This window comes from Protopterus annectens, chromosome 3.part1 (assembly GCF_019279795.1).
Source record: "Protopterus annectens isolate FY-2018-M chromosome 3.part1, PAN1.0, whole genome shotgun sequence".
NCBI classification, from domain to species: Eukaryota; Metazoa; Chordata; order Ceratodontiformes; family Protopteridae; genus Protopterus; species Protopterus annectens.
In genome coordinates this window covers 1,364,092,905-1,364,120,286 of record NC_056732.1, presented here as the reverse complement: position 1 = coordinate 1,364,120,286, position 27,382 = coordinate 1,364,092,905, and the positions used below count along the sequence as shown (strand labels likewise).

Sequence of the window (27,382 nt, the reverse complement as noted above, 5' to 3'; positions counted from 1 at the left end):
TCTAGCAGAGTTCCATAGGATGATATTCACCACATTTACAAACAGACTAAGCTCATCCACCCAACATGCTATATTGGTTCAATATGTGGATGACTCTTCCCTCATATGCTCTTCTCCATCACTACCAGCTCTACTTAACAAAACCCAACAATCTTCTGGACATAGGAAAATACCTCAGTAACTCACAACTACTTCTTAAAACTTCAAAAATAAAATTTATGCTTTTCTACAGTAGTAAACAATTCATAGACACCACACTACTCTCACCATTTACTCATCTAACAATACCCTTATTGAACCTGTTGATAATACAAAACTATTAACAGTTACCATTGACAAAGACCTCAAATCTGATAAACACCTATCCCTAACTATCAAGAAAGTGCACTTAAATTAGGCTCCCTGTACAGAGTAAAGTTTTTCCTAACCGACTCCACCAAACAAGCCATTTGCAGAACTCACCTTCTATCCACCATCTTATATGTCTCTCCAATTTTCACTAACTTAAGAAAATGTGACTTAAATAAACTGGAATCCTGTTACTACAAATCATCCAGATTTGCTTCTAACCAGCTTGCAAGAACCCATCACTATAACGTACTACACCAACTCAGATGGTTAGAATTCCCAAACCTTCAAACCTTTAACCAACTAGTACTACCTCATTATACCATTCACTACCCAGACAACTGCACATCTTTATGCAACCTAGTTCAGCCTTACTTCAGTAATACAATACTTAGATCTTCCAATAAATTGCTCTTGAAGGTCAAGTCCAACAACAGCCATGGGGACTCACAATATTCATACAAACTTTCCAAAACCTGGAATGATATACCTCAAAATATACTTACCACAAACAATACAAATTCAAACAACTACATAGAGAACATCTTAATAACACTTGGCTTTGCTCCTGCACTAAACCTGATTAACAGTTCTAAACATACCTGTTACCTTGCTCTTCCCCTTCTTTAATGTACCTTCTTCTTGGATCTCTCCCCTAACTTTCCCTATCCCTTAACTTCGTTGTTCTATCCCTTGGTTGCCTGGTGACTTTTTTTTTTTAACCTATCAGTTGACTGCATTGTTCTCAACCTAAAATGAGTAATACTTGTATATATTTATGTAATAAATGATCAGTATGTTTTTTTCTGTTTGGTCAAAAAATGTATTAATGCTCACTGTGAGAACTTTGTTTCTGATTTGTTATTTTACCATTCTACTGTCATTCACTAAATAAATTACATAATACAAGAATGTATCATATCTTTATAAGGAAAATCTACCTGTTACCACATAATTCAATAAAATGTTTATGTAGTAAATACTTCAGTTGATATTGATACTAGGAACTGGGTAGAATGAAGGATTTTTGCATTATTTTTAGAGTATTGGGTTTACACATACATCAGTGCTAGTACAACAAGGCCTTTTACTCATCAGGATGGCATCTATTTAAAATGTAATCAGCTTGTGTTGGATTTTCTAGCACAGCCAATTTATTTTAAGGTCTGATTTCTTTCAACTTGTAAAGAGTCCACTATTGGGACTACTTTACTCAAGTTTCTAACAAAGGAAGTAATCAACTATTAAAAAAGTACTTCCTGTACTATTATGTCCAACAGGATGGACCTTCTGTGAACTGTAAACATATATGCTTTTATACTTTTCTATAGCCCATTGTTGAAACTCAGCTATTATGGATCTAAGCATCCAATGAATGAATGAATAATCAACCAATCAATTAATAAAACCTTTTTGCTTGGCTTAAAGTTCTGACATTTTGAGATTTTGCAGATCATCGGATTGCATAATCCATGCTGAATAATGTTTATTCGAAATGCATTCCTAAAAAGTATTGCTCCTTACTTGCTGGTGCATCTCGTTTACGATGTAAATGTTCTTCATCCTGAATAAAACAAAACATCAAAAGAAAACAGAATGAATAAAATCAGTTGCCCACTCATGTCAGACACAAGAAAATATAGTAAAAGCCATACATTTACTGACTGAAAAAGATCACCAAAATGTTTGGATAATAATGAAGCAGATAATGTGAAATCTCACCTATGAATGTTAGCAGTGTTTATTATGTATGCACTTCACAGAGTACTCACTGTTTTCAAAAATGTATTTATTAGTATTCCCCTTCTAATGACTCCAAATCCTGAAGATTTGTTCATTGACCACTGCCTCATCCAATACCTTTACAAGTGACCACTGAGGTGCAGGCCCATTAAGCTGCTATACTGCTGAGTGAGGCATGTCTGTTTATATATTGCTAAGTGGTACCTCTTCCATCAAACCTGACAGTCATTGTTATCATTGCAGCTTTCTCTCAAAAGGATCTTGCTATCGTGTTTTGCATTAGTGTAGCGACATTCCTTTTCTAATATATAGTATCATCTGGTAACTTGGTTACAAGTACCAACCACTCAAACTAGGTAACTTCTGAATATATGAAACTATTAAAGAAGTACAATGCAGGGTTTTCAGTACTGAATCACTTTCTATTATCCTATACATTGCCTGACATATAGAACACCTTTAAAAGTAAAGAGGATAATTCTTGTGCCTCATGGTTTAAGGCATTGTATAAATAGAGCATGAAAGAGAAGCCCTAAATACAATGAAGTATGGCTACTCTATTTTAACATAGAACTAGAGATAAAACACTTGTAATACTATAAAATGAAGACTGCCAGTGCCCCACAAGGTAAATCCTCCGTAGGCACAAAAGTATATAAAAACAAAACAAAATGTAAAAATGCCAGCGGAGTAAAGCACAGCTATAAACTGTAAAGTCCAGATATAAGCCAAGTCCAAGGTGATAGAAAATCCAAAATCTTTATTGTCAGAATACAATCAGGTAAGTGCTTTCGCATAGGAGCTTCAGCAGACCAGATAACAATTCAAAAACTAACTGCCATTTATATAAAACAGTCATTATTCAAAAATATCAATTAATCAATCAATTAATATCCATTTACTGCAACATACATTTAAAGTGAAATACGACAAGTACATATTTAAATAAATAAATCAACAATATCATTAATAAAACTAAAAATGAAAAAAAAAAAAATATATATATATATATATATATATATATATATATATATATATATATATATATATTAAAGCATGTATACTGTGTATTAAAACCTATATAAAAACATATATAAAAACCTGAAAAAAACACATAAACAGATGTATCAAGCCTGATTTCATCTGCATAATCTCCTCTTCTTTAAAACAGGTTTGATTGAAGCCCTTTCATTCTTTGGTATTATGAACACCTTGACTGACTGCCTTAGATTTACATATCATATGTCATACACATATATAGACTACTTAGATATCTATGCAGAGAAATTGAATAATACCATGATTAGTACAGGGATTTTTCGAAAAACATGCCATAGGAATGCTTTCCTATTCAGATCCAGCATGCACCCTGGATACATTTTTAAGAATCTTGTCAGGGGGCAGGGTATGAGAGCCTCCAGGCCGAATTCCTCAATGGATGGTTTTCTGGATGAGATGAACAGCTTGGAAAAGAAGTTGTTGGATTGAGGTTATACTAAAGATGAACCTGATAGACAATGGTCTGACCTTTTAATTCTTAGGTCAACTAAGGCACGACCATATTTTGGACCAACTTTAGACACGACATACTCTAATGCAAATAACAGAAGTAGTCACACTAGAATTCCATTATTTTACACTGGTGACTCTAAGCAAGTCACTGAGTTATTCCATCAACATTGGTCTATTCTTCTTGTTGATGATGAAATAAGTAATATTGTAGGCAGTTATCCTAGTTTCCGGTATAAAAACTATAAAAATTTAAAAAGGCTACTGTGTGTTGGTAGCACTAATACAGGGAAATTATCAAATGGTCATACTGAACCTTGTGGGTCCTGTAATTTTTGTATACATATTAATACTTCTGATGTTTTCTTTCATCCAGACTTGTTGAGGGAATTTCATTTCAAGGGGTTTAGTAATTGTATGACCCCTAATGTTGTCTACCGGCTGAGTGTGGAATCTGTTCGGCATTTTATGTGGGTAAGACTAACAGACCCTTATGTGACAGAATGAGAGAACATATTTATCACATTAGGAAAGGGTCCCCACATAATGTATTGTCCATGCATGTAGCTGAGTTTGGGAACACTCACGTTTTTAAATTCAAGGTGATAGAGATTGTCACACCGAATATTAGGGAAGGTAATATCACAACATACACTGAGTACAAAGAGGCATGCTGGATTATTCTTTTGCGGGCAGATAGAGGAAAGGGCTTAAATGAAAGGGCTTCAATCAAACCTGTTTTAAAGAAGAGGAGATTATGCAGATGAAATCAGGCTTGATACATCTGTTTCTGTTTTTTCAAGTTTTTATATAGGTTTTAATACACAGTATACATGCTTTAATATAATATATTATATATATATATATATATATATATATATATATATATATATATATATATATATATATATATATATATATATATATATATATATATATATATATATATATATATATATATATATATATATATATATTGATTTTTAGTTTTATTAATGATATTGTTGATTTATTTATTTAAATATGTACTTGTATTACACTTGAAATGTATGTTGCACTAAATGGATATTAATTGATTGATTAATTGATATTTTTGAATAATGACCATTTTATATAAATGGCAGTTAGTTTTTGAATTGTTATCTGGTCTGATGAAGCTCCTATGCAAAAGCGCTCACCTGATTGTACACTGACAATAAAGATTTTGGATTTTCTATCACCTTGGACTTGGCTTATATCTGGACTTTACAGTTTATAGCTGTGCTTTACTCCGCTAGCACTTGTAATACTATGTCTGCTTCTAAAAATACAACATTTACAAGGATTTTGACAGGAAATAAAAACAAAAAAGTAGCAAAAGTGTTACAGGCTGCCCTTAAGCAGGCTTGTAAAGACAAACTAAAGGAATTCAATAAGGTGACATAGCAAGTAAGAAAAAAGCCAGTGTTCATCTACTGTTAACACTATTTCTTTGTAACAGCTACCTCGCCACCTATAGCAAAAATTGGGTATATATGGGTTGCCAAGGTGAAATTCCTCAAACGTCAATTTTCCAAAGATCAGGACACCAACAATCACAATGCCAATCGTTGTTTCCCTAAGACAACAATGGCACTGTGATTTTTGAAGATTGTACCTGTAGTAATACCCTTGTTTGAATGTGTGCAACCATGGTGTTGGTGTGTTTGTGTGTGTGTGTGTATATATATATATATATATATATATATATATATATATATATATATATATGTATAGGAGCGCTACAGAATCCTGAAAGCCCAAAATCCGGAAAGTTCAAAATAATGAAAACTCAAAATACTGAAAACTCAAAATCCTGAAAACACACAGAATACCAACACTTACTATATTCCAGCACAAGTACATACACATACTGAAAGAAATAAAACACAAACTATATTACTGTTCTACAAATATAAGCAGGGGGGCAAGTACTCCTGCATCCCCCATGTGGGGGGCTGTGCCCCCCAAACCCCCTGCTACTTAAATATATCAACTCCAAGATTGCACTTAGTGCAATGAAGTGCAATCTTGGAGTTGATATATTTGAGTATCAGGTGTCATGGGGGGTGCTGGGGGCTTGCCTCCCTGAATATAGTTGAAGGGTAAAATGTTTCTGTATGTATTGTACTGGAATATAGTAAGTGTTGGTATCCTGTGTGTTTTCAGGATTTTGAGTTTTCAGTATTTTGAGTTTTCAGGATTTTGAACTTTCAGGATTTTGGTCTCAGGATTTTGGGCTTTCAGGATTCTGTAGTGTTCCTATATATATATATAGATTCACTTTATATCCTCGAAATACTGAAATATCAAAATTCATTATTTCAAAGCTATAAAGTCCTTTTTTAAAACCACAAAAACACATAACTGCGAAATTCAAAATCTCGCACACCGGAGATTTTGAATTTTGCGCTTCTAATTCACACACACATGCCATCCTCCCCACACACAAACACAAGCTCTCTACTACTTAAAAGCTGGGGGGCAAGCCCCCCTTGCACCTCCCATGTGGGGGGCTATGACCCCACACCTTCCTACTTATATATTCTAACTCTGAGGTTGCACTACACACAAACACACACACAACACCGCCACACAAGCTACATTCTGCTCACACATATATATCACAGCAACAGAACACACTAACACACACCACAGCCCCTACACAAAACCTTAACAAACACAGACCTGAATCCATAACATTAGTAGAACCTCAAAAGCATGAAATTCAAAACCTCCGGTATTCAAGGTTTTGAATTTTGCACTTCTGAGCTTTCGCTCATTTCAGGATTCAACTTTATGGGCTTGAAATACTGAATTTCAGCATTTCAGTATTTTGAACTTCTAAAGTGAATCCATATATATATATATATATATATATATATATATATATATATATATATATGTGTGTGTGTGTGTGTGTGTGTGTGTGTGTGTGTGTGTGTGTGTGTGTGTGTGTGTGTGTGTGTGTGTGTGTGTGTGTGTGTGTGTGTTTATATTGTGTGTGTGTTTATATATATTTTATATCTATATATATAATATATATATATATATATATTTATATATATATATATATATATATATATATATATATATATATATAGACACAGACGCGCACACACACACGCACACTCACACATATAAGTGTATATAGATATATATATATATATATATATATATATATATATATATATGGGTCTACTGATCTTGATCAAAAAAACACTTCTTCGAAAAAGGACAGTAGACCCGCACTTATGGAAAATGCACTTCACTGAAAGTGCATTTTCGCAAAGATCGGTTCAACAAACTGATCAGGAACATAGAAACAATGTTTTTGCAGGGGGGGAGCTCCCCTGCATCCCCATGTGGGGGCACAGGCACTCACACCCCCCCTCCTTAAATATACCAACTCTGGGATCGCACTACTATGGGGAAACAGATAAATTCCCTTTCCTCATTGTAGTGTGCTTTGGCGCCTGTGTTCCTTAATGGTTCGTTAAACTGTTCTTCATGAAAGTTCACTTTCGGTGAAGTGCACTTTCGTGTAAGCGTGGGTCTCTTTCTCTTTTTTGAAGTAGTATACTTTTGATGAAGAGAAGTAGGACCCATGTATATATATATATATATATATATATATATATATATATATATATATATATAAAATTTGGGAGATGTAGTGGGCTTGCTCCCAAATTGGATCTTGAATCCTCAGCCTTCCAAAAGCTCTGGATGTGGTAACTGTCCTAGTAAAATGAACCTTGACATTCTTATTAAGATTCTTACCATGATGGGAATAGCAGAAGTAAATGGAAAGGGAAAGTCATCTGGACATAGTTTGCTTACAAACTGGCTGCCATATTTCCTTGCCATCATAAGATACAAGTAGTTGCTTAGTTTTCCTAAAGTCTTTTAAATTTGTCCAGATAATATCTAAATAATTATGCACAGCAAGGCAATAATGATCTCTCTCTCTCTCTCTCTTACTTTGTGGATTAGGGTAGAAAGTAGAAGGTTGGATATGTTGTTTAAAGGTAAACTCAGAAAGTACACTAGGTATAAAGGAAGGATTGATTATAAGAATCACTCTGTTCTTAAGGAAAAAAAATCCAGAAACATTGACTAGACATAAGACACTATAATTCAGATACCAATCTAGCCAAAGTTAAAGCTAACAGCAAAATACAAGCTGACTGCAGTTTCAAATAGAAGGATGAGTTAGCTTTCCAAAACAAAATTCAGATCCCAGGAGGTTGAGTTAACTTTCCAAAACAAAATTCAAATCCTAAGTTGAAGCCACTTTCTTTCCTAAGAATTTGGCAACTTGAAATAAAGGACATAATGGGGGAGGGGGGTCCAGTGACCAGCAGGATAATATGACTTCAACAGCAATGTACACTAAACCTGAATTGAAAAATTGACACTCTTACTGGAAAACCAGGGTTGCCCACACTTGAAGCTGGTTCTGTCCTTATTTTGACACCAAAGAAAAAATATATTTCCATTTGGTAAATAAGATTTTCTTGAAGCAGTTTTTTTGCTCCTTTAGTACCTGTTGCATATCCATAGAGTAAACAATTGTGCCTAAATGGAATCAAAAACCTATCATCCTCACAGTTAGATTCAGATTTTGGATATTCTCATGAATCAGAGATCCCTAGTGCTGTGACCCCATCCAATATGTGAGAAAGTTTGTGGTGAATGATCTTGGTTAGTTTCATTAGAATTAAGAAGCATAGTTATCTTGGCTAAAAGAGAGTCACTAGTAGCATCTTTGGCATATCCTTCCTTGTCTTTTGAAGAACTTTGGAAATGGGAGGGGGGGCATAAAGAAACATCTCTGTCCAGGGTATTGAGGGTATTGGTCTTCCAGGCCTCTTTGTAATGTGGCCTGGAGCAGTACAGTTTCCATTGTCTGTTTAGATTAGAGGTCAATAGATCTACTTGTGGGATTACCACAGAAGGAATGTGTATAGCAAGGCATCCCAGTATAGCATCCACTCATGAGGATCTATCCTGGATTTGTTCAAAGAGTCTGTTACTGTATTCTGTTCTGAAGGAATGTCAGTTGCCTGAAGTAAAATTTTGAGATACATTTGCTATGTCTCAGGCAATCATAGCCAATCTTGTTCATTCATGTTTTTTATGTACCACATTGCAGTGACATTGTCTATTTCTACTTTAAAAATGCCTTCAGATTATTTATAAGAGCCATCATTTCTTTCAGGTTGATGCTTGTGTCTGTGCTTTGCTTCCCTATTACTTGTACCATGAACCCCTGAGAAACTGCAAACCTATCAACGTCTGGGCATCTGTGAGCAGCGTATGAGAAGGGCTGGAATCATCTATTGAGGCAGAGAAGGTAAGAAATGCTCTTTCAGCAAAGTAGGTTTCACCACAGACATACTGACAGGTAGAGGTACTAATTTCATGTCAAATCTGCTGACCTGCTTGTGAGAGCTTTGTGGGGTAAAACATTTAAAAACTTCTTCTTTTGGCTGCTCCCATTAGGGGTCGCCACAGCAGATCAGCTATTTCCATTTCTTCCTGTACTCTGCATCATGCTCTGTCACACCAACCACCTGCATGTCCTCTCTCACCACATCCATAAACTTTATCTTAGGCCTCCCTCTTTTCCTGTTACCTGGCAGCTTCATCCTTAGCATCTTTTCCCAATATACTCTGCATCCCTCCTCAGCACATGTCCAAACCAACATAATCTTGCCTCTCTGGCTTTGTCTTCAAACCTTCCAACCTGGGCTGACCCTCTGATATACTTATTCCTAATCCTGTCCATCCTCGTCACACCCAGTGCAAATCTTAACATCTTCATCTCTGCCACGTCAAGCTCTGACTCCTGAATTTTTGTCAATGCCACTGTCTCTAACCCATATAACTTAACTGGTCTCACTACCCTCTTGTAGTCCTTCCCTTTCACTCTTACTGGTACTCGTCTGTCACAAATCACTCCTGACACTCTTCTCCACCCACTCCATCCTGCCTGTACTCTCTTCTTCACCTCTCTTCCACACTCACCATTACTCTGAACTGTTGATCCCAAGTACTTAAATTTATCCACCTTCGCCACCTCTACTCCCTGCATCCTCACCATTCCTCTATCATCCCTCTCATTCACACACATATATTGTCTTAGTCCTGCTGACCTTCATTCCTCTTCTCTCTAGAGCATATCTCCATCTTTCCAGGGTCTCCTCCACCTGTTTCCTACTCTCACTACAGATCACAATGTTATCTGCAAACGTCATAGTCCACGGGGACTCCTGTCTGACTTGTCTGTCAACCTGGCCATCACCATTGCAAATAAGAAAGGGCTCAGAACTGATCCTTGATGTAATCCCACCTCCACCTTAAACGCCTCCATCACTCCCACCGGAGACCTCACCGCTGTCACACTACCCTTGTACATATCCTGTACCACTCTTACATACTTCTCTGACACTCCTGACTTAGTCATACAATGCCACAACTCCTCTCTAGGCACCCTGTCTTATGCTTTCTCTAAATCCACAAAGACACAATGCAATTCCTTCTGACCTTCTCTGTACTTCTCCATCAACACTCTCGGAGCAAACATTGCATCTGTAGTGCTCTTTCCTGGCATGAAACCATACTGCTGATCACTAATCATCATCTCCCTTCTTAACCTAGCTTCCACTACTCTTTCCCATAACTTCATGCTGTGACTGATCAGTTTAATCCCTCTGTAGTTACTACAGCTCTGCACATCACCCTTATTCTTAAAAATCGGTACCCTAACACTTTTTCTCCATTCCTCAGGGATCCTCTCACTTTCCAAGATTTCATTAAACAATCTAGTTAAAAACTCCACTGCCATTTCACCTAAGCACCTCTATGCTTCCACAGGAATGTCATCTGGACCAACAGCCTTTCCATTCTTCACCCTCTTCATAGCTATCCTTACTTCCTCCTTGCTAATCCATTGCACTTCATGATTCACTATCCCCACATCATGCAACCTTCTCTCCCTCTCATTCTCTTCATTCATCAACCCCTCAAAGTACTCCTTCCATCTGCTCAACACACTCTCCTTGCTTGTGAGTACATTTCCCTCATTATCCTTTATCACCCTTACCTGCTGTACATCTTTACTAGCTCGGTCCCTCTGTCTAACCAATCAGTACAGGTCCTTTTCTCCCTCCTTAGTGTCCAATCTTTTATACAACTCTTCATACGCCTTTTGAAAACATTTAAAACATTTAAAAACTACCACTCACAATTAACAAACCAATGAGTTTGTGGAGCCTATTCAAGCATGTCCTATCCCTGCTACTAAGAAGAAGGTAGGGGTGTTCCTAAGGCAGTGTGGTACTATGGGATGTTTGTCTTCTGTCAGAATGATAGACACTACCCTTACTAACCATACAACAAAGAATAGACAAAATATGGCAGATAAGGTTATCTGAATTCCAGCTTGTCAGCAGGCCTTCCAAATTATTAAACAGGCCTTCTATGGACCCCCTTTACTATCCAGTCTTTACTGCAATGAAACTTTACTGCAATGAAAAATTTATTGCACAGGAAAATACTTCAAACCATAGTTAAGGGGACGGTTTTTCTTATGAAGAAAAGTACCACATGGAGTATCTCAGCTGTAGACTTCATCCCAGAGAGAAAACCTGTGCAGCTTCAGAAAAAGAGTGTCTAATCACAATATGGGCTGTACAAAACCTTCAGTTCTACCCATATCTAGAAAATTCAACATGGTCACAGACCACAGCCGCATAAAGCGATTACATAGAAGGAATAGTCAGAATGCTAAACTTTTTAGGTTTGTAGTCCTACAATATGACAATTCAAACATGCATGGTGACAGTAATTTATTTATTTATTTATTTATTTATTGACATTTGTTGACCAGCAAAGTCCACTGGGTGGGTAGCATGATTGCAGCTTACTAATGAGGGATGTATGGAGGTTGGTGAAGATGGGGCTTCCATACAAGAGTAATGGGATAAGGAAAGTGCTAGCTAGTTTTATCTTAGTTTGTTTATCTAGGTAGAGTTTATGTCAATATAATTTGCCCACTTTGAAGTGGGTTTTCTTTACTGCTTTGAGTATCTGTTTTTCAAAGGAGAGTTTATCATCAGTAGTAATTCCTAAAAGTTTTGCGTATTGTACCTGTTCAATATCTGTTTTATTATGGGAAAAAATCTTGAATTGTACACCTGGAGGTTTTAATGAGAATAGTAACAGTTTTAGTTTTTTGGGGGATCAGCATTAATTGGGTGTCATTTAGCCAGGTTTCTATGGTAGTGAAGCCATCTTGGGTAATCTTCTGGAGGTTAGTGAAATTGTTGGAGGAGGAGATGATAGTTGAATCATCTGCATATTGAATCAATATGCTTTGTTGGGAGGCTTTATTTACATCATTAATGAATATATTGGAGTAGTGATCCTAAAATGGGTCCTTGGGGGACACCTGTGTTGTTTGTCAGGTAATCTGATTGTTGGTTCTGCCATCTAACTGATTACTGTCTATGATTTAGGTAAGAGGAAACCAGATTATTACACTTAGAGATCATCCAAGTTTTTCTAAGTGTGTTGTAATAGCTTAGGGTGTGGTACTGTGTTGAAAGCTTTTGGTAGATCTAACAGGAGTACTGAAGTTGATAGGCCAGCATCAAAAGCTTTATTCACAGTATCAATAAAGGAGAGTAAAGCTGTGGTCGTACTATTACCAGTGTGGAAACCAAGTTCAGTAGGAGCTAAGAGGTTTTTGTTAATGAGGTGCTTTTGTAGTTGGGTTTGTGTGCATTTTTCCAGGATTTTTGATAGCGGGGAGAGAATTGAGATAGGCCAGTAGTTTGAGAGATCATGAGCATTACCCCCTTTGTGTAGAGGGGTTATAATGGATTTTTCCATAGTTGGGGCACTTAAGATTCAGTGATAGAATGATTGATAAGAATGCTAACTGGGTAAGCTATAGCTCTGTCTGCAAGTTGTAAGCATTCTGGTGGTAAGTTATCAACAAAGAGTGAACAGGGCTTTAGTTTGGTTAGAAATTTTAGAACTAGGGATGTAGGTACAGGTTGTAGTGAGAAGGGTGGATTGGGTAGAATACTTTTACAGGGAACTATTGTGTCTATAGAGGTAGGTATGAGGTCTGTTTGTGTGGTATTTCTGAAATTTGGGTTGGGTTTTGAGGATGAAACCTTGACTAACTTTTGGATGGTGTCAATGAAATGGGTATTACATATTTGAGCTATCTCGAGAGGGTTTTTGTCGGGAGAGGGTGATGGGTTTTGAATGTTACCTAGATTAAGAAGGGAGGATACAGATTTCCAGAATTTTGTTTAGGATTATTACTTTGGGAGAAGAGTTTTGAGGAGAAATAGGTTTTCTTATCAGTTATGATAAGTTTTTTTATAGTATTTCTAAGTTGTTTAAAGTTTTGTTCGTTTTCTGTAGAACTATATTTTTTCCTAATTTTCCAGACTTTGTCTCTAGACAGGTGGGTTTGTTTGGTATGCTTTGTTAAGCAGGGGGCATGGTTTGGTTTTGTTCATTTTGTACGAAGCTTTGGAGGTTAGGTTTTGCCAGTTCATGTATATAGTTGTTTGTTAGGGTTTATATGGTGAGATGTCATTAGGATTTCCATACTATTGAAAGTGAAGACTGGTTTTGGTTGTATATTTATTGTTAAGGAATCCCTATAAATTAGGGCTACACCTCCTCCTTTTTATGGTTCCTGTCATTACAAAGAATGTTGTAGCCTGGTAGAAAGATTTCAGAGTCAGATATATGTGTTTTAATCCAGGTTTCAGTTATTGCTACTATGTCTGGTGAATGGTGACAAAGCCAAGACTGGAATTCAGTAATTTTGTTGAAGAGGCTTTGTGCATTAATAGTTACAAAATATAAATCATGGGCTTTAGTGGAATGAATATATTTTGGTGGGCTGTTTGGTCCATGATTGAGATGAACATCTCCAGATTCAGGTAATACTAGAAGGAGATGTAGTAGTATCTGTGGCTGATGTTTTTTTAGTAATAGCAATTTTGTGCATAATGTTGTGTTAATTTCAGTTTAGTGGCTAGACATGGGGTGTTGCTTGCTAATAGGGATGGTGAGATGTTGAAGTACCTATTTAAGTTACATTGTAAGTAAGTAGTTAGTGTTGTGGATGCTGGAGGAGATGTTTTTATTCTTGAGTGAGTGGTGTTGGAGAGGGATAGTAGGAGTAGTAAGGACAAGTAAGATTAATAAACATCTTAGTAAATGGTACATAATTGAGTGATAAGGATTGGAGACTGGATGTGAAAGCTAAAATAGGTAGTGGGAGGTGTAATGTTATTGGAGAGCAAGTGGCAGGGTAGGGGGATTGGATTATAATGATGTTGGGAATGGTATTGGTCAGATGGCTAGAAGGTGGAGTTACAGGAAGTATAAATGTAATGAAAGTGGGGGTGGGTGGAAATGGGAGTAGGCTAGGGGAGCAGAGTGAGCCCTGAGTAAGGTGGAGGCCGATCAGAGTGGGTTGCGCCTGCTTTAAAGTGTGGCAAAAATAAATATCTCCCTGAGCCAGCAGGCTAAGGTAGGAGAAATGACAGCTATGGGTGACCAAATATAATTTACTTGAGTGTGCCTGGGATAAGACAACTGCAAAATGCAAGCTCAATTTAATGTTAGCAAATAATGTCCAAAATAGAAAGAAATGTTAGCACACTGTCTAAAAAACCGAACATAAGTGGGTTAGGTAAGCACTAGGGAAAAGAAGTGGTGGGGTAAGACTTTAACAGAGTAAGAAAACAAAAGATTTATAGGAGAAGGTGCAGGATGGCCTTGCAGAGGTTCTCTAGTGGTGTGTTCCCGAAGAAGTTAACACTATGTAAAAAGATAATAAAAGCTGTTGCATACAATTACTAAAATGTGTGAGGACAGAGCTTTTTCTGATACCTGGCTGTTGTTGCTTTTGCCCGTTTGCTATTTGGAGGTGTGTAGGGCAGTATAAAGGTAAAGAGCTAAAATAAAAATAGAAATAGATAAGATATTAGGCAAGGATAGGAAAATAAGTAGCTAGAGCTGCAGCACGTACAGCTGTATAACACTTAGCAAATACCAATAAAGTAAAATTGTTTTACAATATCAGCCAGCTTAGCAATGATTCAGGACTACTTTCATAATACCAGCATCTAAAAAGTACCACTACATGTGTACACTGTAGCAGGTAAAAATGAGCAAATGGCAGAGGATAAGTACAATTTAACAGCCAAAGCTCCAGTTGCATTAAAATTATTAGGACACTTTCTAGCATAGCAATAGTAGTGGAAAAATGCAATAAGTTTATTTAAACACTGCTCGTGTGTTGTATAGCCAGCATAATGACCTGTGACATACAAGCATGTAAAGATACAATTATCTTTGCTGCAAGTGAAGGACTCACACTATGTAATAGAGAAAAAAAGCAATATGCACTCGCAGCTAGAATGACAATACAGATGGTCTGTCCAGAAATAGACTGGGGCAGTGAACAAAAAGGGTGAACCCCATAAACTTGTTTGAGGTCCAAGAGGGAGAGAGGCGTGCGGTACATACATCATATAAAGTCCATAACTAAGCTTTTCTCATGGATGAGGAGGCAGAATTGCAAAATGTGAACTGTGAATAGGTGATTAAAAAGCTATACAAGACTCTGTTTTAAAAGCAAAATATTCTTTGCAGCTGTGCCTACAACTGTGTTCGTTAATACACCACAACAGTATATAAAATACAAAATGTACAGCATATACATAAAATGTATGAAAGAAAAGGTATGCATTTTACTGTCCTTAGCTGTTTGGTACAACTTAAATGGCTTTGTGACATTATCTTTGTGGACAGTGCAACAGTCATGGGGTTCGTACCACCCTTAGCAATCTAAACAAAACACCTGCAGCTTGATGTGTGGCCTCTAGGCACAGAAGGATAGAGCCCTTACTGTGACCCAGATAATCCATGATCTACTAGCAGCTCAGGTGCTGGAGATGCTATGTGTGGAGGGTGGGAGTTGGAGGCCAACACTGGCTCATTGGTTCTCGGTGGAGGGAGTCAACCAGGTATCACTGCCACAGCAACATTAAGATACTGATGAGCTCCATGTTGTTAGTCAGTGTACCACTTTGTTGGTTGTTGTACATGGGTGGATGTATACATGCACCTACCAATGCAACAGTTATGGGGTTTGCAAGGCTGTTGAGGGACAGTAGAGGTTAGGACAAACTCTATTACAGCAATGTGAGTTCATATAATATCTATTTGTTTTTTCATTTTACAAATAAATCCTGTGGAGTTCACTATTCATGCAATGAACTGGTTAATATATTAAAAATAAGAATAATCTGAACTGCCTCAGTAATATTAATGAGTACACTTTAACAAACTTGTATGTTGCAATGAAAGTTTGCTCTTGTTATTTACACTGTCTGATTTTTATATTGCTTATCAGGAAATATGAATAAAACAAATTGAAACTTATGAATATTTAGTTCATTTAAAATGTTGCTTGTCATGAAAGATGTGGATTTATCCAAAAAATTACTTGAGTAGTTAGTTAACTATAAAGCCTCAGAAGCATTCAAAAATTGGCTATCTACCTTTTCTCCCTGTTTTTAAAATAATAAATCTTCACACCTCTAACAAACGTAAAAAGTATAAAACATCCATGATTTACCATGCTACAATGGCTCTCCACAGGAAAAAAGCAAACTGGGCTTTAGTGAGTTATACACATATAACCTAATGGTATCGGTCACTGTTTCTAGTTCTCTTTATGTACACTTATCACCTTTTCATCTCTGGTCTTCTCCCCTGCTGTTTGCAGGGATGCCATTTAATTAATAAACTGAGTAGGTAATTGCTTGCTCTGAATCTGTAATTACTTTCATCTATTGTTACAGTATGAGGGCTATTGGCCAGATGGAAACAAACCTATTAACAAAAACATGACAGATCTTGTTTTTCAAGTCATTACCTCATGGGAAGTTTACAGAAATTACTATGAATTGTGATTTACTAAGGGAAGGTTCTGAAAATAAATGTTGATAATTGTATGCCTCCCACTGTGAACCTGTTATAAGATATTCCTCAAGGTATTAGACAGAATGACCCTCTCTCCAGAAACTGTTGAAGTGGCAGCCATTATTTTACTGTTTGCAGTGAGTGCTAAGCAAAACTTTGCTAAGTGTGTACTGGAGCTTGCTGCTCTGTACCAGTGTGATACTGTCTGCTATGTGCTAACTATTGAGATAGTATAGAGAGGGCCTAATGAGTTGTCCAGATAACTATTAGTTTTGGCTGGTCAAACTGGTTACTTTTCTGTTTAAACCGCATATTTAACGTTTAACTGTACTCGCCAACTTCTTCTTTTCTAAGTAAATTAGTTTATATTTATTCACCATTAAAGCTTGTGGCAAATGTACTTATTTACTTACTTATTATTTGACAAGACAAGTACTTACTATATCTAGTGGCTAGCAACTGCTATCAGCATCTTATTGGCTAGACCGCTCTGTCATGCATTGCCATTTGTGTTTATAGTTATTTGGCTTATTTCACAAGAGTGGGACATTAACTGGAGTTTGCCATTAAGGTAGTCAAGACAAATGGCAGTGGTCTACGTAGGACGAAAACAGAAAGTTGCAGTACAGGGTTTAGATGATTCAGGAACACATTTCAATACACCCACATAAAAGTACTGGATAACGATAAGTGTATTTAATGAATTTTTTTATTCTTATTTATCTCACAGTGAAGAAGAATTTTCTTCAGAAAATATTGTGGTTATTAAATGTTTATTACTAGCCAGCAGTTTTAGAGTCCATTTGTTCAGTTGAATTGACATATTTAAGTACAACAGTACATTTTAAAACTTAGAGTTACAATCACAAAATGACTAAGAATGTTTTACATGTCTTATGTTTTAAATAATTCACCATTTTTGTATTTTTTCATAGGTTCATAGGTAAGGAGTAAGCTAGCTGTCCTTGTGAGCCATTTTAAGCCAAGCCAGTTTTCCTTCTGGTGCTTGAATTAACCTATCCTACTTGGTGCTAGATTGGTGTTACCCATCCCATTGTCACAAATGATATATCACCCCTAGTGACAATAATGTGGATCATACCATAGATAATTCGAGGGGACTCATGTGGGAGATAAAGCATTTAAGAGCTGCCACTGTCCATTAATAGTATAGGAGGCAGTACTGGGGTAAAATATCTGTTTCCCATACATTGATCCAAGCTGAGCTTGAATATGGATAGGGATGATGATTTAAATAGAGAGAGAAGTCTGTTCCAGAGAGGCAGTATCCTCTTTGTGATAAATCTTTCCCCCAAAACTGTTCTGTTGATGTTGTACAAGAGATTTAGATCCCTAGAATGAGTATTTCTAATCCCATTTGACTTTATGAGGTATGGGCTGGCAACTTGGCACATAAAAATCAACTGCCAATCATTAGCAGTCCGGAGTTCCGCTGTGGCGACCCCTAACCGGGAAAAGCCAAAAGACACAACAAGTAAGTCCATCAGTATTTGGTCAAAAGATACAGGCCACCACTTAGCAGTCTGTTGAATACCCAGTATAATGACAGGGCTTTGAGTCAGTCCATGTAGGATGTATTGTAAATGTTTTGTATCCTTTTAGTAAGGCATCTCTGTGGGCATTGCACTCAATGATTGGCCTAATAAGGACTGAGTAAATGAGGACAATGATTTCCCTAGATCTAGACACAATCCCTTTGTTTATAAGCTATATAATATAGAATGACAGATGTTGGTCAAAAGTTAGGTCACTGTCCATACAAGCTTCTAAATTCCAAGCAACTGGATCAGGTCTTAGGGTCGTATTGTTAATGTGGTAGTTCGCCCAAGTAGCTGACGTTCCAAAGGATATGACATGCTACATTTCTTTTAGAAATGTTTCATTATTAATTGCTATTATGGTGAAAATTATAATTGATACTGGTTTTAGTGGTGAGGTCTGCACTCTGCCATAATAGAATTTTGGCCTTGATGCATATATGACAACATGTTTATTAGATATGGCATTATGCAGCCTATTGGGGAAGACTAACTGGTGACCTACTGGTTGACAGAAGCTTTTGGTCTTCCACGTATATCAGTGTCAAATCCCTCATCTATTAATTGGTCATCTTGAAATAACACCTAACCAATTACTGCATGTTCATACCAACTGAAATACACATACATGTATTGTTCAATTCCAGTTTTACCTATAAAGGGCCATTTTGATAGCCCAGTGCTAATTAAGCTGAGCCTAGTAGGCAAACTATTGGTTGAGTAGCAATTCTGGAATGAATGACTGTTGACTCCAGCAAGATGGTGCATGTCATCAAGAATGACCAATGCATCACACAAAGTATAAGACCTCGACCTTGACATCCAATGCAGGGATTCTTTTTATCCAGGTAGCTTTGTGGAGTAAGACACTCTCGTATACATTTTACTGACATAGTCTTCTAGGGTGGTCTTCTACTTGATATCTTACTGTCAAAGTTATTATCTCTTAGCACTCAGAAGTTTATGTCAATTATTTGAACAGTTCAGTACTGTTGCAATGCAGTGCTCAAAGGTGAGGGGACTGTTAACATAGGTGGTAGGTTCCCTGACTACAGTGTCTGCATGGGCTAGCTTACTGGCTACGTGTGCATTGAAGATTATGAGCATTTCCCAAAAGTGGCAATGCTACATTTTATTTTCATTTTTGATAAAATACATATTATTGCCACACAGACAACAATCAGAAGCAAAGTGTCCTAATGAACAGACAAAATTTTCTACTTTAAAAGCTGATGGGCACTTCACTCTGATACATTTTTGTTTTTGTGTGACAGTGAACTGAATAGCAACTTTGAAAGTTATTAAATGGTTTGAGCTCAGCTCATTTGTTGCTATAGTTATACTGTATTGTGAGAATAGAGCATAGTAGTACTTGAAGGTGTTTAACAAAACTTCATTAAGTACCTTTCTTACATGGGAAAGGCAATTATTCTGAGCATAAATGTGGTTCTCTAATGTATTCAATGTATCCACCGAAAGAATAGGTGCAATGATTATAAAGTGCAATCATCAAGCACCAGCAGTGAAAAGAATTGTAAATGATACCTGGAATGTAGTGTTTAATGGCAGCTGCAACACATTTTGGGACCTTCACCTAAGATTACATATAGTAAGGGAGACAACTTAAAAATATACATTTAAAAGGGACAGCCAAACCTCAAAAGTATGAATACACCATTCCAAAACGTGCAAATGTGGGTTTTGTAAATTTTGTAAATTTATTAATGAAAGTTCATATGCCACAGCTGATGGGTACAGCAGGACTTTAAAGTGTCCGGGAAGGTGTAATTGTACTACTAAAATGGTCACCTACCTAACGTTCTGTACCTCCTGTTCTGCGTTCTATATAAGGAAAACCGTCAGATCCCTAAGAGAAGGTATATAAGAGCACACCTATTACATTAAAAAAAAGAAAAATGTCAAATGCCTTGTATAAACACACACTTGATTGTTCCAACTTTAAAAGATTTTTTTTTTTTCATTACAGATAGAGTACTCTGACAGGGAACGGAAAAGTGGATTATTGTTAGAGCAAAAGGAACTGTTTTGGCAATTTAGATTAGATGCTATAAAGAAGCCAGGATTTAATGATAAGTTGTCATTGAATTATATTCTTAAACAAAGAGCAGAAATGCTAAATTCAGCAAATTTGTTTTTGATTTATTTATGGTTCACAAAATACAATTTTTAATCATGTTCTAGTGGCTATTTAACTTATTAATGGGTATACACCTTTAAGATAGACCTGAAAGGACTTTTCATTTCTTTAGCATTTTAAAATGAACATTTAATTGTTTCTGTACTCTTATTGGCTGTGTTTAATTGAACCCTGGTTGAATTTTGTACAAAAGAAATGCACTGCATCTTGTATTTTATCCCTGATGATGTCTTCAGGAAGAAGGTGAAAGCATTAAGATAATTTCTGATAAAATATTGTTGGATTTATTTGAATGTTTCACTTCCTGGTTTGTGGTTTTAAATTAGCTGGTTTTTGGTTGTCCGGCACAATACCACACCTTGCTTTGTTGTGCTGTAAGGTGCTTGGCTGGAGGAGCCTTGGTATTTTTACCATAAATGTATTTTTCTCTATACACATACACACACACACACACACACACACACACACACACACACACACACACACACACACACACACACACACACATATGTCTGCATATATAGATAGATATGTTTCCATGCCCATCATCCATGATAGGTACGCATTTATACTTATTACACTTACAGTGTTAAAACAACAGGGCGAGACAGCTCTTCAAAGGCTGTAATCAGTTAGGGATCTTGCTGACCTGTAGAAATGTAAAGCATATACTGCGCTTTGAAAGATCCTTTCTTAAGACTTGCTCTTGTTTGCAATTGCAGCACTGTTGGTTGCTAAGGGAACTATTAATTAATTAAAAAACATATATATATATATATATATATATATATATATATATATATATATATATATATATATACATATATGTATATATATGTATGTATGCATATATACATATATATATATATATATATATATATATATATATATATATATATGTATATATATAGCTGAAGCTGCATCAGTCACATTGTTTGAATTGTATCACAACTGCCCATTCCTGAAATCTTGAAAACTCTTGATTTTATACAACAGAATAGACAGTTCAAAACAAGTTTTTTTCCAGGGGGACAAACCCCTCCCTCAAACTCATATATACCAACTCCACAGTTGCACAGCATTGGGAAGTGATAAAATCCCCAGAAACAGTGCACAAGTCTGAGGTGATCTATTTGACTGTAATAGTAATTTCTTAAATTTTACGTATCATAAACACACTTGTAACAATTTGAATTGAAGCATATAGCATAGTTACAAGTAGTTAAAGGTGTAGCTAGGCATAGTCTTTGTACTCTACTGAGTGCAATTTTCTATACATTACTTAACGAAACCAGAGCAGTTTTAGGCCATACTATGACAACAACTGTCTAAATTAATACCTCCAATAAGAATTTCATAGACAGAAAAATATCTGTTTAGTGGTTTTAGAAGGAAAGTAATGCAAACATGTTAAGTTCTGGGAGAAACATTTCAAATTTTTAACAGACCGGTGGGTTGGGGGGCAGCAATAAGAGCACGAGTATGAAAATATATTGTTTGGCTACACCCCTGCAAATGGTCATTGCATTGGTGGATAAGTCACTTTAGTTTGAAAGTCTGCTATCTGGTAGAGTGCTATCTTATGTTTTTGCCCTTTTCTCCACGGTGATATGACTCTGAAGGTGGTATATCATATTTAGGGAGGTGTGGGGATGCAGGGAGGCTTGTGTTTTGCGTTTTTTTTTTTCAGTTGTTTAGCTTGTCCTTTTCATTAGTTAATTTTCATTAAAAGGTGAGCCAAAAAAGCATGATTCATTCCCACATAGTTAAACCTCAAGCATACTATTCCTTGACATAAACATGGTTGTCTTTTTTTTCTCTTTTTGCATATGCACTTAACTAAATGGATTTTGCTATTTTTTATTTTCTGTTATTTTGTTTTTATTCGGGATTTTAATAAGACATCGAATACAACACATATTAATTAGATATGGATATTATGAAATGAAAGTATGTTAAAACCTTTGTAGCATCCCAGAGTGTGCTCTTGTATAAGGGTCTATATCACTTCGATGAAACAGCAGAAGTCCAAACACCAAATGTTCAAACTTCTAACCTCGAAGTGCAAAACCATCAAAGGCTTAGAACAGCAATTTTTTTCCCAGGGAAAAAAATTGCTGTTCCAAGAAACACGCACACAACACAAGCACACCAAAAAAACAGCAATCCACACACATACACTTAAAATCCTACATCTATACACTGAACTGTACATACACTACTATCTATCCACTTACCTTAACCCAAACTCTAACCCTAAAGTCCATCACTATCACACACTCACCTGCCCCACGCCCTAATCCTAACTCACCTATCCCGCCCTAACCCTAAAGTCTGTCACTATCGCACACCCACCTCACCCACACCCTAACCCTAACTCACCTAACCCACGCCCTAACCCTAACATCCGCACAATCACACACTTATCTGAACTGACCCATAATTTTCCACCACAGTGCTTAAAATCACAAAGCCACAGAAACGGCCCACTGAATTCTTTCCCTGGGAAAGAATTTGGTTCCGCATCTTCGCGATAATCAGTTTTCGAACTTCACAGTTCGAACATATGGTGTTTGAACTGGTGAAGTTTTGACGAACTGATAGGAACCCCTTGTATAATACAGGCCTTCCTATATTAATTGAATACTGCCACTTTCTAGTTTTTCAGAAAGTATATTCTACCATAGATAGTTTGGTGTGGACACAATGAAGCAGTCACAATATTCACATAATAAAATGCAGAGGGTTCACTAACTTACTAGTTTCCCGCAGGAGGTGTCCATCTACTCACTTTCAGAAATATACTTTTTTATTTTGATGCAAGACATAAAAATATAACTGCAAATTGTAAAATACCTGAACAGGCATATTTAATGAAGCATTTTTATTAAGTTTTATCCAACTTGTCTGGCAATGGTCCCACCTACTGTAAAGCAACCAACCTACAGTTTATATGAAACAGGATAAAAGGCTCAATCTAAGAAATTTTTCTTCAAAACTTTTAAGGCTGATTTGAATGGCTTGACTGGACTGACAGTACCATTAAAAACAATGTATACTTTATACTGCAAAGTGAACCCTTTACTTTGTGTGTAAATGCTGATTATACTGTACTCCTGTTATCTCAATAAAGATTATTGCCATCCCTGTATACTGTATGTATGTTATGAGCATGTATTTCCACTGTTTTCTGCTCAGGCCTTCTTTGAAAAGGGGCTTACTACCCAGTCAGACGTTCTAGGTAATCAAATGCCATAGATAGATCGATGCATACATATATACATAAATAAATAAATAAATACATTGTAGAAGACCACAGGAGACCGACACAATTTGTTGCCTTGGAGGAGAAGTGGTGGGACTTACATTGCTGATTGGATGAAATTGAAAGACTCCCATTAATACTGACATCCAGAAGGTTACATTTCTATGCCAGTACACTGACTGTAATATTACTACTACAGTGTTTAGGAAAAAGTGTCAGAAAAACTTGATCAGAACATTTGCTTACCTTTTTACTATGCATTTCATCAAAAAATTCGTTTGTCCCTTCCCTGGACATCTGATCAAATGCTGCTTCCATATCTACATCAAATTGTTTATCATCATCATCATCTGCATTTCCAGCGATAATATTCCGTATATCATCGATACCCTCTTTGGAAAAAATGAATTTCAAAACTTTAATTATCAGTTACTTAGTGAATTAAATAAATAATATATTAAAATGGTATTCTTAAAATTGTTTATGCATTTTTATTTAAATGTAAGCAGAAATGCATCAGATGCACAGTGCATGTTTTTGAGGACACTGTCAAGAACATGGAAAGTACTGTACCATCACCATGACTCTTGACATCATCTCCTTTAACCCTAATGACATCACTACTCTACTGACTGCATCCACCAAGGAGTCATAGGAATCACAGGAAGTATAGGAAGTTCAAGGCTCATGAGACTTGTGCCTATTACACCTTGCCAGTTCCCACCCAACACTGTAACTTCCTTCTCAGTGACGGTTATTTCAATCAAGCCCAAAGTGAATTGTGAATACCCATCCAATTATCCAAGTCCCATTTGAAGGAAGATTATGTATGACTTTGGTTGATATGCAAGGGGAGTCTATTCCAGAGGTGATGGGATGCTGAACAAGGAATCTGCCTCTCCTTGTTTTGTTGATTTGCTGAAACAAGCTTAGATTTCATGTTTTGGTACTTGTACTTGTCCTTTTTTTTGACTTATGAAGGTACAAGAGATCCTGAACTACCGTGTCTCTGATTGGCTAGAAGTCAAGGCATATATTTCCTCTGAGGAGCGTATAAGACACATAAAAGAGGAACAGTGCTTCTAATTTCTTTGGCATCTTTGGGATTTTAAGCCTATAGTCATCTTTTTAGGAACCTCTGATGTATTTCCAGCATGAAAGAGCAGTGGCTATAGTCCTCTATCCTTCCATAGTTGAAATATTCAAATTATCATTCAGAGTGATGTCAGCTGTCCTCCAAAGACACATCACTTTTGACACCTATTTATTTACTTACTTACTTTCATACCTATTTTATTTATACTTTAACTGGATTAGTCCCACTCAACCAGCAGACTTTTTTTTCCAGGAGACCCAAAGTGGTATTCATACTGACTAGGGAAAATTTTGCCAGAGGTCTAGGAAAATTCCTCCACTCTTTTCAATAAGTGCTGTGGGATCTTTTACACCCACCTGAGCCACCACCATCAGGCAGATGGAACCACAGTTTAACAACTCATCTCACTACGTATGCTGCACTGAGGTGTCAGTTGTTCCTGTGAGCTTGTCCTTTGAGGTGTTACTGAAAGTTTGACTATAGGTGAAGAACAGAACAGAGACTAACTTGTAAACTGATAAACTGTCAGATTCATCCTATGACCCACCTCTCTCTTCAGCGTCGCATTCTGACATAAACCCTGCAATACTGCCACTGCTAGTCCAATCAGTTGGTTAGTCTCCCTGTTCCCGCAGGATAATTAAACTCCTCTTACTCAGGTAGTTGCTCCTCCCTTACTTTTCCATCTGGAATAATGACTTCTGATTTGGAGGCACTGCCTTTCATTCCATCTGCTTCCTAGTCAGCTGTGAATCCCTTCAGTCTACACAGAAAATCACAGCAGACTCAAAAAGCCCAATATCATTGTTATTGATTGCCATGTCAGTAACCTTAGCCTGGCAGTTTGAGTTCAAGAATTAATGCTCAAAGCTCACCAAATATTTCCTAATAATGTGTGAATTCAAATATTTGCAAGAAAACTTAAATCATATATGGGAATAGTGCCTGCTGTCCTACCACCCCCTCACAAAAACATAGAAACCATCTGTGTACCTCTTCAGTGGTAGATTGAGGTAAAAGGGTAAGAACAAATTGCCACTGTTATATATTTAAAGTTGTTGCAGTCATACATATATACAATATGCTTTCTCACCCCTGCCTCTAAAAGATAGACTCTTTCTATGTTCCCCTATGATGCCATAGATGAAAGTGAAAAAAAAGACCACATTAGCATATCTCATGTTATTGCTGTCAAATGTATATACACAGCATGTCAAAAGCCTAACAGAACCCATACAATTAAGTTCATGGATATTTGTTCTAGACAGATAAATGTCGCCAGCGGTGTACCTCATTTCTCTGTTTTGGGTTCCTTCTTTTCTGTTACATATTTCACTAAGATAAAATAAATTAAGGAACTTTGCTAATGAAATCTGATGGCGACTGCAAACTAAGGATGTTATCAAATCCCATTCTCATACTATCATTTTCCACAATGGCTGGATCAAACAAATGTGTGGGATATTAACTATGGGCATGTCCTCAACATCAAGAAATATAGGATAGTTTCCTTCGGTGAATCTAGCATCATTATTGCTTACCTGCTTACCATATCAATAGTCCATTTAATATTGACATAGTCATTAGGAATGTGAGTATGTATATTGAAAACTGACTTTCTTTTGACCAACATATCTCTTTTATGGTTAGAAATTTCTTTTACTTTGAACAAATTATCCTTTGTGGTATTTCTTTAAGGTCCAAAGAAGTTATTGTCCCACTTTATTTATTCCTGATCAGGGCCATCATTAAATATACACCTTTTTCATGTACCTTGCAAAGCACTTAAACTAGCTTGACAGACTTCAATGTTTCCTCACCAAACGATCTTACTTCCCAGTACCCTACGCTTCTCTGATAGATTAAATGGAGCTTGGGGATTGGTATACTGGTTAAGATGTTAACTGCAGACATACAAGGTGCAAGGATTGATTCTCACATTTGAAAGAAAATTGGCTAGGCTTGAAATGCCCCACAGGGGAAACTTACCTAGTACTTACCTATGAACTTATAAAAGCCCTGGTCCTCTACCCAGTGTTGTACAGTATCATAAGACTCATGTGGGGTATTATCTACTTAGCTTTCCCCAAGCACTCTTTGAACTCCTTCACCTAAATAGAACTAGTGGTAATGCAAACACGCAGTCTAAAGACTCAGACCTATAATACTACACCAACAATGCCAGATGATGTGACACATACCTAACGCACCATTCACCCTATTTGTTGAAGATGCTGCCATTATCTACAAGGCAGAATACCTCTCCAGCAACCTTTAAAACTAGTCTGCATGACTAAGAATAGGTGGAGAAAGTCTACTTAATGGGATATAGTTAGGTTCTAACAAGTACTGGGTGATATGGCCTAGCTTCAATGGTTTCTGCTGCGGAAAGCTTATTAAAATCCGAATATCCTATGAACATGTTTGATGTTTGACAGTAAAGAAAAAAAAAGATCACAATAATGTATTCTAACTTGCTGCTCAAAGGTAACATACTGCCCTGAGTCAGCTGTAGCAACCTTCTATGTAAACCTCTGAAGAATGTTTTTATTAAAAAGAAAGTTGAAATAATGAATGCACATTCCCCAGCCCCCACAAAAGCACTTTCTGTGCTCATAGCCAAGGAAAGTTGATTAGGAGGAAAGTTTTTA

General features: G+C 36.6%; 1 protein-coding gene across 1 annotated transcript in view; it reads right to left on the bottom strand.

The window, feature by feature from the left end:
- LOC122797775 overlaps positions 1 to 27,382 on the bottom strand; it is a 349,627-nt gene that overhangs the window by 246,699 nt on the left and 75,546 nt on the right. The window contains exons 3-4 of the mRNA XM_044066297.1: positions 23,882 to 24,027; positions 1,873 to 1,912 (exon numbers count right to left, since the gene is read on the bottom strand). Of these exons, the coding sequence (XP_043922232.1) occupies positions 1,873 to 1,912; positions 23,882 to 24,027 (186 nt within the window). The remainder of the gene's footprint in view (positions 1 to 1,872; positions 1,913 to 23,881; positions 24,028 to 27,382) is intronic.